Source organism: Balaenoptera acutorostrata, chromosome 18 (assembly GCF_949987535.1).
Source record: "Balaenoptera acutorostrata chromosome 18, mBalAcu1.1, whole genome shotgun sequence".
NCBI lineage: Eukaryota > Metazoa > Chordata > Mammalia > Artiodactyla > Balaenopteridae > Balaenoptera > Balaenoptera acutorostrata.
In genome coordinates this window covers 34,632,686-34,647,342 of record NC_080081.1, presented here as the reverse complement: position 1 = coordinate 34,647,342, position 14,657 = coordinate 34,632,686, and the positions used below count along the sequence as shown (strand labels likewise).

Below are 14,657 nucleotides of genomic sequence, written 5' to 3'. Positions count from 1 at the left end.
CTGTGCTATACGGCTGCTTCCCACTAGCTAGCTATTTTACATTTGGTAGTGTATATATGTCCATGCCACTCTCTCACTTCGTCCCAGCTTACCCTTCCCCCCTTCCCAGGTCCTCAAGTCCATTCTCTACGTCTGCGTCTTTATTCCTGTCCTACCCCTGGGTTCCCATATATATGTGTTAGCATACGGTATTTGTTTTTCTCTTTCTGACTTACTTCACTCTGTACTACATTGGTTTATATGACTGCATAACCAAATAAAATCAGTGTTTTTTATGTAGAATGTTTTCAAGTCAGGTCTTAAGTTCATTCATGACTAGGGCAATGAATGTTTTAGGAAATCGAATTCAGGTTTTACTAATACTGCTATTTTTCTGACATTTGCCAAGTTTATTTGAAATGTCTGGTCCTGTCAACACTTGCAATTAGCAACTCTACTTCTTTACAAAGAAGAGCAAAACGTTGTAAAACTTATCTCCAATATGCATGGAGAAAATATAAAGAAATTTCAACATGAAATTTTAAATCCTTAATAACAAAGCTGGGTCACTTCATTAAGGGAAGAAATTGAAGCTTGGAAGTTAGCCAAAGGGGGGAAAGCCTATCAAAGACAGAGAAGGAGACTAAACAAAGAATTCTGTGTATCTTGTATGACTTTTGTTCTACAACGTCTTTAGGAATACTCAAAATATATCTGTAGCAGAGTTGGTTGTTTTTCCTGAATGAACATTATTTAATGTATTTCTCACTTCCTTTGGTTAGGGAAGGAAATAAGATAGTAATAGCACCTCCTACGGGTCAAGAAATTAGAGCAAGCAATAAAAGACAACATGTGACATTTTGTATAACCAAGGGACTAGAACCCTATATGAGAATCCCACAGATAAATGGATAATCCACAAAGCTCCCGCTAAATCCACACACCATTCACCATCATAATCAAAAATTGACTCTTAAAATCTGATTTGCTTTTCTGTAAATAAACTTCTCTTCTGTCAAAGGAGGCATCATATTACTAAAAAGGAAGCAAATACCTTGCAATTAGTCAATTAAGTATATTAGCATCTTCGTTACTGCAAATCTACTGAGAGAGAAGTTTAAGTAGATTATAACTCTGAGTCCAGCCCAGTGTAGGCATAAGAGACTACAGAACTCAATAGAAACTTGGAAGAGGGAAACAAATTAGGGAAAAAAGGACTGTAATTTTCTTCTAAATTAAATAGATGAGAGGCCTATCCAGAAGTCTAGTAATATGTGGTTATGTAATTAAATCTAAAATAACAGATCTTTGCCCTAAGAGATTAGAAAATAAAGATTTTTATAAATTTCTATGCTAGTAATAAGCAGGGCATATTATGATTTGACTGAAATGTTTGATTATAATGTATATATAATATATACATAAATAATGTATATTTAATAAACATATTATCTAATCCCTCATACCAAAGCTATATTTACATTTAGTTATATTATGATCTACATTTTATTCATGCATGGATTAAATTAGTTCTATATCAAGATACTGTGGGTACAAGTACATATATGCAGGAATTTTAAAAGCTAGTATGTTCTATGTTACCATTTTATTCCTGAAAATATTGCTTCTTTAGAGCATCGATCTAGAAGTATAAATTTCATCAATCGATGATGACAGTGCTTAAATGTAGCCATCATAACCCACAAACAAACAAATAAATAACGCCCTCCATTTCCCGAGGTCACCTCCTTTAGGCACTAGACTCAGCATCTTTAATCTGGAGCCTAACTGTACTTAATAAGATTTTATAAGCTGCATTATAACACCAGTGTTTAAATTTGTAACTCTGAGGCATAATCATGTCTCTCAGAAATCCTTTGCTAAACATATATTAGCCATATTCATTGAACAAATATTTATTTTGAATATCTGCTTTGTGGCAAGCCGTATTATACATAATGGGATACTATAGTAAACAAAAAATCACCAAAATCTGTTGGCATGCATGTCTTCCACACCACACTTGGGCCCCTCATAATCTCTCAACCAGGGACCTTCTGGGTGTGCAAGGCTGATAATGACCCACGAAGTTATGCCCACATCCTAAATCTGGGAATCTGGGAATACCACTTTATATGGAAAAAGAGTCTTTGCAGATGTGATTACGTTGACGATTTTGAGATGGGGAGATGATCCTGGATTATCTGATGGACCCTAAATACAATCACAAGTATCCTTTCAAGAGAGGCAGAGGAAGAAGTTATACACACACATTGACGCACACATACACATACACACACACACACACCGGACAAGGTAGAAATTAGAGCCACAAACCAAGGAAAGCTGGCAGTCTCCAGAAACTCAGAGGCAATGAAACAGATGCTCCCAAAGAGCCTCCAGAGGGAGTGTGGCCCTACCAATAGCTTGGTTTGGCCCAGTGATAGTTGATTTTGAACTTCTCCAGAATTCTGAATTAATTTTTATTTACTTTAGTCACCAAGCATGTGGTAATTTGTTACGGCAGCCACAGGAAACTAATAGAGTGTTCAATACAAGTTTTAAGACTAAATACATTACATGATGAAGTTTGGTATTAGGCTGGCCTTCCAAAATGGGAAAAAGAAGATATATTACTTAATTTTTCTCTTCAAGAAAAATTTAAAGGGAAACACACATGAAATACTGATAAGCTAAATGCATTACCCTCAAAATGTCCAGTGATTAAACTTTCACAAATATTCCCTGCATATAAATTTATGAAAATGCATACTTAAACATACTACATAAACTTAAGTGGTTTAAGTAGTTTGTATTATATTTACTCTTTGAGTGAGGCATTCAATAGATTGCTATGTTTTAATTTGTGAGTGAAGATCAATCCATTTGTGACTGTTTTACTTGTGCATTTTTCTGTTATTCTTACTTGTAAGTCTCCCAAGGGAATACAATGCATTTGTTATGATAAACTTCTCAATATGCAAAACATATTTGCACACTAATTTTTTCCTCAGAAGTTGAAATGCGTAATGAATTTAAAATATTACAAATGCTGATACTACAAAAATAGGTAGTTTGGATGTTGTTGTTGGTTAGTTGGTAATATTTAGCAAGAAAAATAAAGAATATAAACTTTGAAAACATGTCTTTGAATTATAAATCCACATGAGAATACTTTCCTATCATCTTTTTTTTTTTTTCTTTTTTAAGAAAAGAATGTTTCAATGGGATGAACTCTGGTTAATATTGCCCTGGTCTAGTATTATTTTCAAAATGGTAAAATTGCATTTATAAGTTCTTACCTTTTAAGCATAGTGCATGTGTGTTCACAATTGCTTTTTTTTTTATCCTGAATGCATATTGATTATGTGCCTACGAGGTCACAGTGAGAGAAAAGATGTATCTAAGAAGCAAAACTATGAATCATTCATTCATTTAATTTGAATATATTTGAAAAAATTAGGTAATGGATAACTTTTTTAATGTTAAATGCAAATATTTGAGACTCACTGAGTTACTTCTTAATACTTACATGAAAATTGTATTTCAAAACTAGTTTGCATTCTACCCTAAAGATAAAATCAGGAAGTTGGCCAAATATGCTATCCAAGTTGCACTCCTGGCACAGGACAGGAGTATTTAGAATTCCTAAATAACCCTTTCCTTAATTGTAAAATACACATGATTCTATAAAAAGTATGAATGTTATTGGAACTCTGTTGCTAGGATGAATTTATTCCAAACTGGTATTTATTTTCAAAAATGATTTATGACATGTGCTCAGTCCAAATAAATGTAGGGAGCACTACAGGAGGTGTTGTGTTGTGAGACTCGACAAAGAGCCTTCTTTCTTTCATTAACTTCCACTTCTGGTTGCTATGGCATCCAGTGACAACCATAAATTTGGAAATTATCACCATCTGCCCACGCCCCCTTCTAAGGTTACACACAAGCCCACTTGAACAACCAAAGTGGCAAACAAAAACTCCATAAGAAATCTCAAAGTTTTTTCTTTTTTTCTTTTCATATTATAGATACCAAAATACATAATCTTAGGTCTGGAAAGCCACTTTTTAAAAATATAAAAACGGTCAGAATTTTTTCTGAAAAACAGATTCCTCAAGGAAAGATTATTATTTAACTCCAATGTTCAATTGTTGAAGAGAAAAGTGAGGGAATGATTAGAAACAAATTGACAGAGTTTTATAAATTGTCAAAATAAATAAATTTTTTCACAGGATCAATTTTTGCAACCTTGAAGGTAAATCTGCATCTTTTATGCTTTTCAAATGGTAATACTTGGAGTACAAAATCACAGTTCAATGTTTATAGCAGTCAATGATATAAATCTTAGAAAGGATTTGAGATTTGAGGGTGGGTTGTTTTCTTCTTTCTTTGTTTTCCTTTTTATTTTTTGAGATCTATATGTTTGTTTGTTTGTTTTGCTAGTTTTAGAAAAATGATTTCCAAGTCTTTAAAAGATACTGATATAACTATAGACTCCTGGAAAAAAAATTTTAAACTCAAACTCACAGGTCAAAAATATAGTAGAAATGTCCTCAAAGTAGTTTGCTTAATGTCAAAAATGTTGACATATAAGGTTTTCATTGTTTTAAAAAAATAGCACATTTCATCTTTCCCATCTTGAGGAAAAAAAATAACATTTTATTTTTAAAGAAAGTAGCAAATAAAAAAAAAAAGAAAGTAGCAAATATAAATAAAGTCCTGGGACAAAAAAGTCCATATGTCCATATTGAATTATATTCCCCGAGCAAAAGTACTCCTTGGGAGAAAGTGTTACACGCTCTTGAGAACTATAAGATTTCTTTAAGATAATCAAATTTCCAGTTAATGTTTTAAGATCGTGAATGACATTCTCCAAGGGATGAAGATATTATTCTGTATTCTCTAAAATCTAAACTTCTCCATCTATAAAAATTTTGTGTGAAAAGAGCAATCATATTGAATATAGTAAGACAGAACAATTCATGTGCAACAGTCAAATATATGGCAGCTTCAAATCTTTGGACAAATGTCTAAAAATTGAATTAAGTGAAATAGGCAAGAGTGAGCTCACACACCCTGCTTTAAAGCCATTCCCTGGGCTCTATAGAGTATTAAACTGTCCAAAAGCCACTTCTTCAAATCTATACTCTCCTGTTGAGTCTCCATTTCCTCATCTTTCTCTGGAACATGACTGCTGAAGGTCTGTTTCAACGTAATGCTTAATAAGCTTGAGAGAAACCCTGGTTTCTGGGCTCACAACATATCAGGAAGAACAAAAGTTTAAAAAGCATGTATGAGGAGACAGCACAGCAATTGAAATACATGAAATGATCCTGCTTCAAAACTGAATGTCCATAATAATGTGTCAAGTTTAAACTATCTTCAGTATCTCTGTTCACCAAGCTAGGGAAGTGTGTAAGATATTTCAGAAAGGGATCTTTCAAAAATGACTTAATATTTTTTTAACATCTTTATTGGAGTATAATTGCTTTACAATGTTGTGTTAGCTGCTGCTGTATAACAAAGTGAATCAGCTATACATATACATATATCCCCATATCCCCTCCCTCTTGCGTCTCCCTCCCACCCTCCCTATCCCACCCCTCTAGGTGGTCACAAAGCACCGAGCTGATCTCCCTGTGCGATGCAGCTGCTTCCCACTAGCTATCTATTTTACATTTGGTAGTGTATATATGTCTATGCTACTCTCTCACTTCATCCCAGCTTACCCTTACCCTTCCCCATGTCCTCAAGTCCATTCTCTACGTCTGCATGTTTATTCCTATCCTGCCACTAGGGTCATCAGAACCTTTTTTTTTTTTTTTAGAGTCCATATATATGTATTAGCATACAGTATTTGTTTTTCTTTTTCTGACTTACTTCACTCTGCATGACAGACTCTAGGTCCATCCACCTCACTACAAATAGCTCAATTTTGTTTCTTTTTATGGCTGAGTAATATTCCATTGTATATATGTGCCACATCTTCTTTATCCATTCATCTGTAGATGGACACTTAGGTTGCTTCCACATCCTGGCTATTGTAAATTGTGACTTAATATTTTGATTTTGAGTTTCAGCTTATGATCTTCAGTTGTTTAGAAACTTCACTTACCCCAAAGTTACTTTATGGTCTTAATTATGTGAGGTGCTGCTACTCTTAGATTCTGATGACATCATCTTATCTCACCATTGCTTAGGTAGTGAAGTATTTATTGTTTTCACCATAAAATGCTGGCAGGCTATTTAGAACCAGATCTTTTCTATTTTAATACAAAAACAATCTAGAATACTTTTCACCCAAAATATAACTGTGATTAGTGAGAATCAACAAACTTACCAAATATAAAATAATGATTGTTAAAATGATTATTTTTTTAAAGCCCCAAAACGTATTCATTGAGAAGTTAAGTCAAAGACTCTTCCGTCTTTCTTCTAGCACACCTGAGTCTTTCAGTCATAAAACATGAAAAGTTAAGATCTTCTTTCCATCTTGACTATGTAGTACCAACCCCCCCCCAACCCTGGCCAAATCTGCAAATCAGGAAATTTTATCTAGTTAACTAAAAACAGTTAAGCCTTAACAAAACGCTACCTACTTCTTTTCGAAATATCAAATTTGGAATTAGAATTGCAGGCAGTAGGATTCAGTTACTTGTGAATCATGACTAAAGTAAATGAATAGAAATGATGATACCTGCTCTGTAATTGGGTTGTTTTCAGCTATTGATTTTACTTTTCTGCTTCTCAATTTTTCATCTGCAAACATTAGCATAAAGATACAACTCTTCTTTGGAATGTGAATTATTTACTTTTAAGAACCTTTGGTACCTTACAAAAAATGTTAAATATATAAAATGAACAAATAACTTCAAATCCAACTCAGTGGATATTTGGTAAAGGTTCACAAAAGTGAACCAACTGTTCAGACGCTGCCACAAAAATAAAGGTGAGTTGAAAGAGCCATTGCTTCCAAGGAGCTTTCAACAAAGTATGGAATGTGAAATAAGATACCCATGATTATATTACAGCCTAGAGAAAGACAAATGTTACAAAAGAAAAAGCAAACATTTATATGGGAATTCAGAGAAAAAATTAAGACTTTCTCCTTATCTTGCCAGATTATCTTTCCTGTTTCAGTCGTGTGAAATGACAGTTACCTGTTTATACATCTATCTCCTCAATAAACTTTCATGATGGCAAGGATTAATAAATACTATATGTTATATAATAATAATATCATTATTATCATATTTTAATTTACTCTGAGTCTGGATGAAACATGGAAAGTAGGCAGACGTGTGTAAGTATATAAAAGAATTAATGAACACATCCAGGTGGTGAAAATCAAATGAGCTGTTTTTCCATGCAGCACATTATGAAAGTTGTTTATGGTACAGAGCTTTTGTGGTCAAGACTATTCTTTTACTTGTACATTTTCAAAATTCTGGTGATACACATCCTTCAAATGCTTCTAACAGAAATAGTTTAGGAAAAACAGGAGATATTTCTATTTGACATGGTTACAGTCTTTTGTTTGGATGCATGTTAATCTATTTTGTGAGTTTTTGTGGAATGAAATATAAACTTAGAATCCAGAAACCTGGGTTTGAATAACCACTGCCAGTGACCAGCTGATTGACCTTGGGAAAATTACTGATTCTCTCTGAGCTTCAATTCCTTAACCGAAAAGTACGGATAATAATTTGTCGTTTGATATTAGCAAGAGGATTAATTAGAATAACTCCTAGCACTGTGTTCAGTTAAACTTCTTTAATTTTATTTCAAATAAAGAAATGATGATAATCATAATGCAGTTTTGAAATAAATTCTCATCAGTAACATTATCTTAGTGTGAACAAAATATAACTGATGAGTGTGAATATCTATGGCACTGGCTGATTTTGAATATTTTCGGCATCAATAGGTAGCACTCTTACCTGTTGGTGGGATTATCCCAGGAGACATAAGGCCTGGGACAGAATGTGGCATGATATGAGAGTTCTCTGGGGAGGTGACACTTTGAGTCCTCTTAGGAGGCCTTCCAGGTCTAGAACTGAAACAAACAAACAAAAAATTTTTACAATTAAGCTGTTGTCTTACACATCATTTCAAAGTTGTTTCAAGTGGTAACATGGACTGTAAATAAATTTGTTTCAAGGACAGTTGCTTTTGCAGTTAGATGTAATAGACTTCCATCACTAATTAGATTACATGCTGAATTCATTTTCCTCATTGAAGATCAGCCACTCTTGATGCATAATTCATAGCCTGCACCTCGTTACCTGCTTCTTCATATTAATATCTATACACAGTTTGAATTGCCTCGTTTGCATATGCTAAAGTTCTGCATGCAGCCTTCAGCACGAAAATTATGCACTAACTTGTAATAATTATTACAGTCAGCCTGCTATTGATTTATGAGAATTTTAAAAACCAAATATGTGTAGTACTTGTAATGAATGATATTTTAAGGTTCTTCAGGAAATTAAAAGGCAATGGCTGCCTAAGGAAATGTTCTGCTTGTTTGATTTAATACTACAGTTAGCTGGGAGGTGGAATGAAAGAGTGATTCAGACCTATAGCACATTTTTCGATGATATGTTTTATTACTTCGCACTGCTAGCCTGATATCTAGATGATAGATGACAATACATATCTAATGTGTGAAAAGGTCTTGCAATTTCTTTATTTTTTGTCATTTAAAAGATAAGTCAAGTTATCATTTAACCCTTATTCTATTTAAATGAATAGCCCCACTAGGTTGCCTCACTTTAAATCTGCTAAAATACATTGGAAAGGCTTAGGATTATTTGTAGAACATCATTTAGAAACTGCCAGTGTAGCATCTTATATCTGCCTTTAGGATAAATAGAAATACTTTGTGTTTCAGCAGTACTTCTCCTTTGCTTGCCTATTGTACAATGATAAGTTTTAAAATTATAAAAGCAGAAGGTGAAAAGGATACAAATATTCAGCATCCTTGTGTAAGGAAAACATGAAGAATACAGCATTAGCAACTTTTGAAACAAAGATAATTCGCATTGTTTCCACTGTCTGCCTCTGTATCATGAATATACATTTATGAAAGGCTTTTCCATCATTTTTCTGGCCAATATGTGCCAGGATATATTAAAACCTCCAGATACATCCTTCATAAGTTAACATCTCTGTGTCAGCTTCAGCTGAGATCCTTTGCCTCATCAGAAGATTCAAAGATCCTACCTCTATTATTTAGTGTAAGTAATATATGTAGTCATTTAACAAATATTAGTAAGCTCTTGCTGTTTTCAAAGCAGTGCACCATGGAGGCTAATTTGGGAGAATGGGTTCTTAGTCTTCAGGAACTTACACTCTTGCCAAAGGGACAAATCCGGTGCAGAAAGAACTAGGGTGCAAACTAGAATATGCTGTGTCCTAAGCAAGTTGCAATCTGAACACTAATGGGAAGTTAGGGTGGATGATGATATGTTCCCTGTTGGAGATAAGATTTCATGGTCCTGGGAGGTTAGAAGAAAATTCTGAAGGATGGGTCGGACATGGAGAGAAAAAGAACGGAAGAAAGCACACTCCAGTGAGAATGTGTGAAAGGAAGGGAAACATGAAAATGTATGAATGTACAAGATTTTTTCCAGTGAGTTGAAACAGGTCAAATAAAATGAGGGGCAGAAATCCATACTGTTAGACTTACTGCCTAGGACCAGATCCTGGAGGACTGTGAACCGAGAGCAAGTAGATTGTGCATTTGTTTTGCTAACCAATAAGGACACTGCCCTGTGTATTCTGAAGCATCTCTCTGGCTACTTATTCTTATTCTTCATTATTACTCTTCATTCTAAGCTGATTCCTTAACTCCTGTTATTTGCCATAAGACCATCAACAGCCCTCTGATAGTCTCTATTCTCCCTGAGTAATCTCTTTCATAAACATTACTGATATGTTAAGAAATAACAGCTAAATATATTATCTACTGCCTAAAGCTTCCTCCTGGGATTCAGACAGATTAATGCCTGTCTACTGAAAATCCCTGCTTGGATGTTCTATAATAATCTAAGATTCAGCTTGTCCAAATCTGAATTCAGCATCTTCTCCATTAAAACCTATTTTTCCTTGGTTCAGCAAAATGTCACATAATTGACTAAGCCAAAATTCCAGCACTCAGCTGTCTTTCCCTTCCTTTGTACATTCAAACACCATCCCAATGGAAGATATCTCTCTACTCATTCTTTCTATCCCCACACCTATATTCCAGATCAATCCCTCCTTTCTTATTTGATCTACTATCACAGCTCTTCCAAGACCTACCTCCAGCTTTGTCCCACTCTAGAGCCTAGAGTGAAGTCTAGATAACTTTCCATACTGATTTTGGAATGATTTTTTTAATGCAAATTTAATCCTGTTTTCCAACTGCGTAAAGATATCAATAGTTCCCTAGAGCATTGACACTCCTTAGCACAGTACCAAGGCCTTCCAATACTTGGCTCCTGTCTACTTTTCCAATCTCTTCTTTTTATTCCTACATTCATGGCTTATATTTGGCCCTAATGAATTTATTAACAATGTCCCATGTTGCTTTGGTCTCCTATGACGCCACCTTTTGGACTCCTATTACACTACCGCTATTGCAACCTGCCTCGTTTGCCACCAAAGCCTTTTACTACATCCCATCCTCATCCCCATTTTACCTGACTAAACCTTCATCATCCTTCTAACTAACCACTTCTAGTGAGTATTCCTTCTATGCACTATGACAGCTCACGGTGAGCAACTCTATTATAGCCCTTTCTGCCCTGACTATATTAATCTGCTTATTTGTTTCACTCCCAAGGCTGTATGGCAGAAAGTGTACAAAATATGTCTTTTGTGCTTAAAACAGCTCAGTGCCTGGCTCACTGTATGTATTTAAATACATTTTAACCCAATTTATTAAGCCCAATTCTTCAAATTCCTCATCAGTTCCAGTAGTCTCCATGTTTCCAGGAAATGAAAAGTGAGATGCAAAAGAAGTTTGGGATTCTGAGTCTAAAGAAGCTAAATACACATCTGAAGCTCAGAGAAAAAGAATACAAGTATTGAGAGATCGCAAGCAAGATGTTGTGGAGAAAGTGGGAAAGGAAAAGGAAGTTAAGATTTGAAAGTTTTAGTTCTTTAATTTGTTTTGCTTTTAAAGAAGGTGAAACTGTTTAGCAGTACTTTATTATTGAGGCCACAGGCGCTGTCCTCACAGCCCTCACACTGGAAGTAGAATTCAGGCTACTAAGTAAGAACACTTTATTTCACACTGTGATTAGAAAAGACCCAGTGGGCTCTTTTTACCCCAGATAGCTCCTGCCCAAATCTATCACATTGCCTCCAATTCCACTAATAGAGATTTACTGCTTTTAGTCTTGAAGCTTTAAGATCTTTTAAAGCCTTCCATTAAAATGCAAATACCCTTGGTGGTGGTAGCACCCTAAAGCCATCTACTCACACCCTACTAGGGATTACTTTACTATTAGGGGAGAGTACAATCTTGAGATATCTATGCAAAGAATTGAGAATGGGGGCAGGGGGGCGCTCCACAGAAAGATTTGGAAGAAAAGCCAAGTCATTTATCCTTTTGCCTAAGAACAAGAGGGAAGCTCTTCTTGGAGTTATACAAGACTTCCTGGTGTAGAGGAAGTTAGACGGTTTATTTATTAACAAGACTTTCCTCTATTCCTTCACGACCTAAGTTAGGTCTCCTTATTGACAGCCTTGATGTTTTACCCTTACTGCAGTCTTGGTCACTCACTAACTGCTAGAGGATTTAACTCCAGAAGATCTAGGAAGATAACTTAATTGTAAAATACTTGAATATTTAAATTACTTTCAGTAGAGCTTTAGGGAACTTCCAGGAGAAGCTGTGAAGTACCGTGGTCAGAAGCACGGGTTGTATTGTCTTGACACGTCTAGCTTTAAATACTGGCTCCACCTCTTTACTAGAAGGTGTGGGCTTGATCAAGCCACCGAATGTCTCTGACTATCTGATTAAATCAAGATTTTTTTTTAAAAAAGTGGACCTGTTTGCTTTGTTAGAAATAAGTTGTACTTGGAAAGGAAAAGAATAACTTAACTGAAAAGAGGACGTGAAAGAATTAGCAAAAGCACTTCTTTTGGGAATGATCAGTTGCCTCAACAGCAGACACCTTCAAGCCTCCTTACTACACCAGTAACCCAGCTTTTCCCCCAGAGGATCAGAGCAGCCGAACTCTCCTAGTTCTAATCAAAGCAGAAGACCTCACTTAAATAAATTATTACTCTTAATAGCTTGACTGAAATCAAAATTTATGACTTTGGTAATTGTTTGTGGCAAGCTTCACACGTGAGCCATAGTGCACCCTTTAGTATTTTCAACCATTTGCATTAAAAGAGCAGAGCAATCACTTAGAGATGGCCACACTTGGCGTCTCACAGTGGATACAGTGGATTCTCACACTTGGTAGGAATCCACTCTGGCACATCCTTTCCTGCAGTTCTGATTTTAAAAGATTTCTTTTTCAGATAGATCACTGGGTAGACGTCCCTCCTTACTCTACATCATTAAATCAGTCTCAGGCTAATTTCCATCTCTCTCCCTCAACTGTACGATGTTTACCAACTCTTCCTAGTCCAGTTAGCGTGTTTACTCACAGTGAAGTCAAAATCTAACTTAAAGAGGCTAAGTGCATCAAAAGAGGGAGAGGCATTTGAAATACTACAGGAAGGTACAGTACAATTTTTTCAACTCCTAACCTCCACGAACACCATCTTCTGTGAACCTCTTCAGTACTTTTTAAGAAATTAAGTTCCATTCTCCTCCTGAGATTTGGAGCAGAGAGGCCCGTGAAATCCAGAAAGAGATTGTGATGGCTATAAACTGGGAAATGAGAAAGTAGCTGCTAAGCAGAAATTTGGGTTCCAAGTCCTACCTGTCTAGAGAAACGAAAGAAGGGTTCCATTCAATCATTCAATTCCTTCAACCATCTGTCTAAAAGAAAGGAGCTACTGTACAACAAGCAATGAGCTAGACATTAAAGTTGTAAAATAGAGACACTCCTTTCTTTGAGGAGGAAGACAAAATTAAATAGCCTAAAAAAAAAAAAAATTAAATAGCCTGTGGGATAACAATGAAGAAGAAAAATACATGGCAGCAAGTGAGCACTGATTTTAGTCTTGGGACACAACAAGCATTTAGGGGTGAAAGAGTCTTGTTCCATTAATCTACAAGAGTTCATTTGCCCTCTCCAATCTATTCACCCCAGGAAAGCACCAATTGTGTGTTTATCTCCTGCATAATTTTTTCTAGTAAACTTCTTCTACAAAACCAAGCCAAGAAATATGAGAAATATATATATTCACATATATAAGCCATATATATATTATTATTTCTGATTGAAAAAGTACAATTTGGGCTTCCCTGGTGGCGCAGTGGTTGAGAATCTGCCTGCCAATGCAGGGGACACGGGTTCGAGCCCTGGTCTGGGAAGATCCCACATGCCGCGGAGCAACCAGGCCCGTGAGCCACAACTACTGAGCCTGCGCGTCTGGAGCCTGTGCTCCGCAACAAGAGAGGCCGCGACAGTGAGAGGCCCGCGTACCGCGATGAAGAGTGGCCCCCACTCGCCGCAACTAGAGAAAGCCCTCGCACAGAAACGAAGACCCAACACACCCAAAAATAAATTAATTAATAAATAAATTTATAAAAATAAAAAATAAAAAAAAAGAAAAAGTACAATTTGCTTAATGATTTATATACCCACTTGAACACTATGGAGTCAGAAAAAGTGGGGATGTTTATGAGTAATTTATGATAACAGAAAAAAATGCTTACGTTCTAAGTGAAAAAGCAAGATACAAACCTGCATATATGGCATACCAGAGCACAAGAGAGAGAAATTAAGTAAAAAATGCAATAAATATGCATATACAAAAAGAAAGACTAGAAGGAAACATAGTAGAATATTAGGAGGGATTATCACTGGATGCAGAATTACAGTTTTTCTACATCTGAAGATTTCAGTTTCTCTGTCATAAGCATGTACTACATTTAACATATAAAGACAACTTTTAAAATTAATTTGTTTAACACTTCAGTACTCTGGCCATATATTTCAAACAATTCATTGTGGACAAATCACGATTCTGGCTAAACTTGATCAGTGCCTGAGGATTACCTCTAGCCATAGCAGAAACCAGATATAATTGATCCTCTTTATCTTTCTTTTTTTTCCATATCAGTTCTAAAATATTTAATAAAAAGCAGATGATTATATGTAAAAATATTACCCTTGTGAGAACTATAAAATTAATCTAAAATATGAAAAGTACAAATACTCATTCATATCTTCCAGATCAAATCAACCTCATGAAATAGATCCATCAAAATAAAAGAACACAAAGAACTTCCCAAGATTAATGTATGTATACATTTCACCAAAAGTCATAGCAGATTTATAATACTCAGGTTATAAATGGGTAGTTTTCCCTTAGAAGGATCTTGTTAACTTGCTAGTTGAATTTCTTTTTTCAGTTTTCTGAAAGGCTGATTAGCCTTTTTTATGGTTAGCATTATTTTACCTTTGCATGAAGTTTTTCTCTACAGTTGGCAACATTTTGAAAGATACATTACTTTTTGCAATGATGACAAATGTCAACACTTTCTCAATCTCATA

At 35.3% G+C, this 14,657-nt stretch overlaps 1 protein-coding gene across 1 annotated transcript in view; it reads right to left on the bottom strand.

Moving 5' to 3' along the window:
* DACH1 (dachshund family transcription factor 1) overlaps positions 1–14,657 on the bottom strand; it is a 411,296-nt gene that overhangs the window by 229,072 nt on the left and 167,567 nt on the right. The window contains exon 2 of the mRNA XM_007186196.2: positions 7,926–8,041. Within this exon, the coding sequence (XP_007186258.2) occupies positions 7,926–8,041 (116 nt within the window). The remainder of the gene's footprint in view (positions 1–7,925; positions 8,042–14,657) is intronic.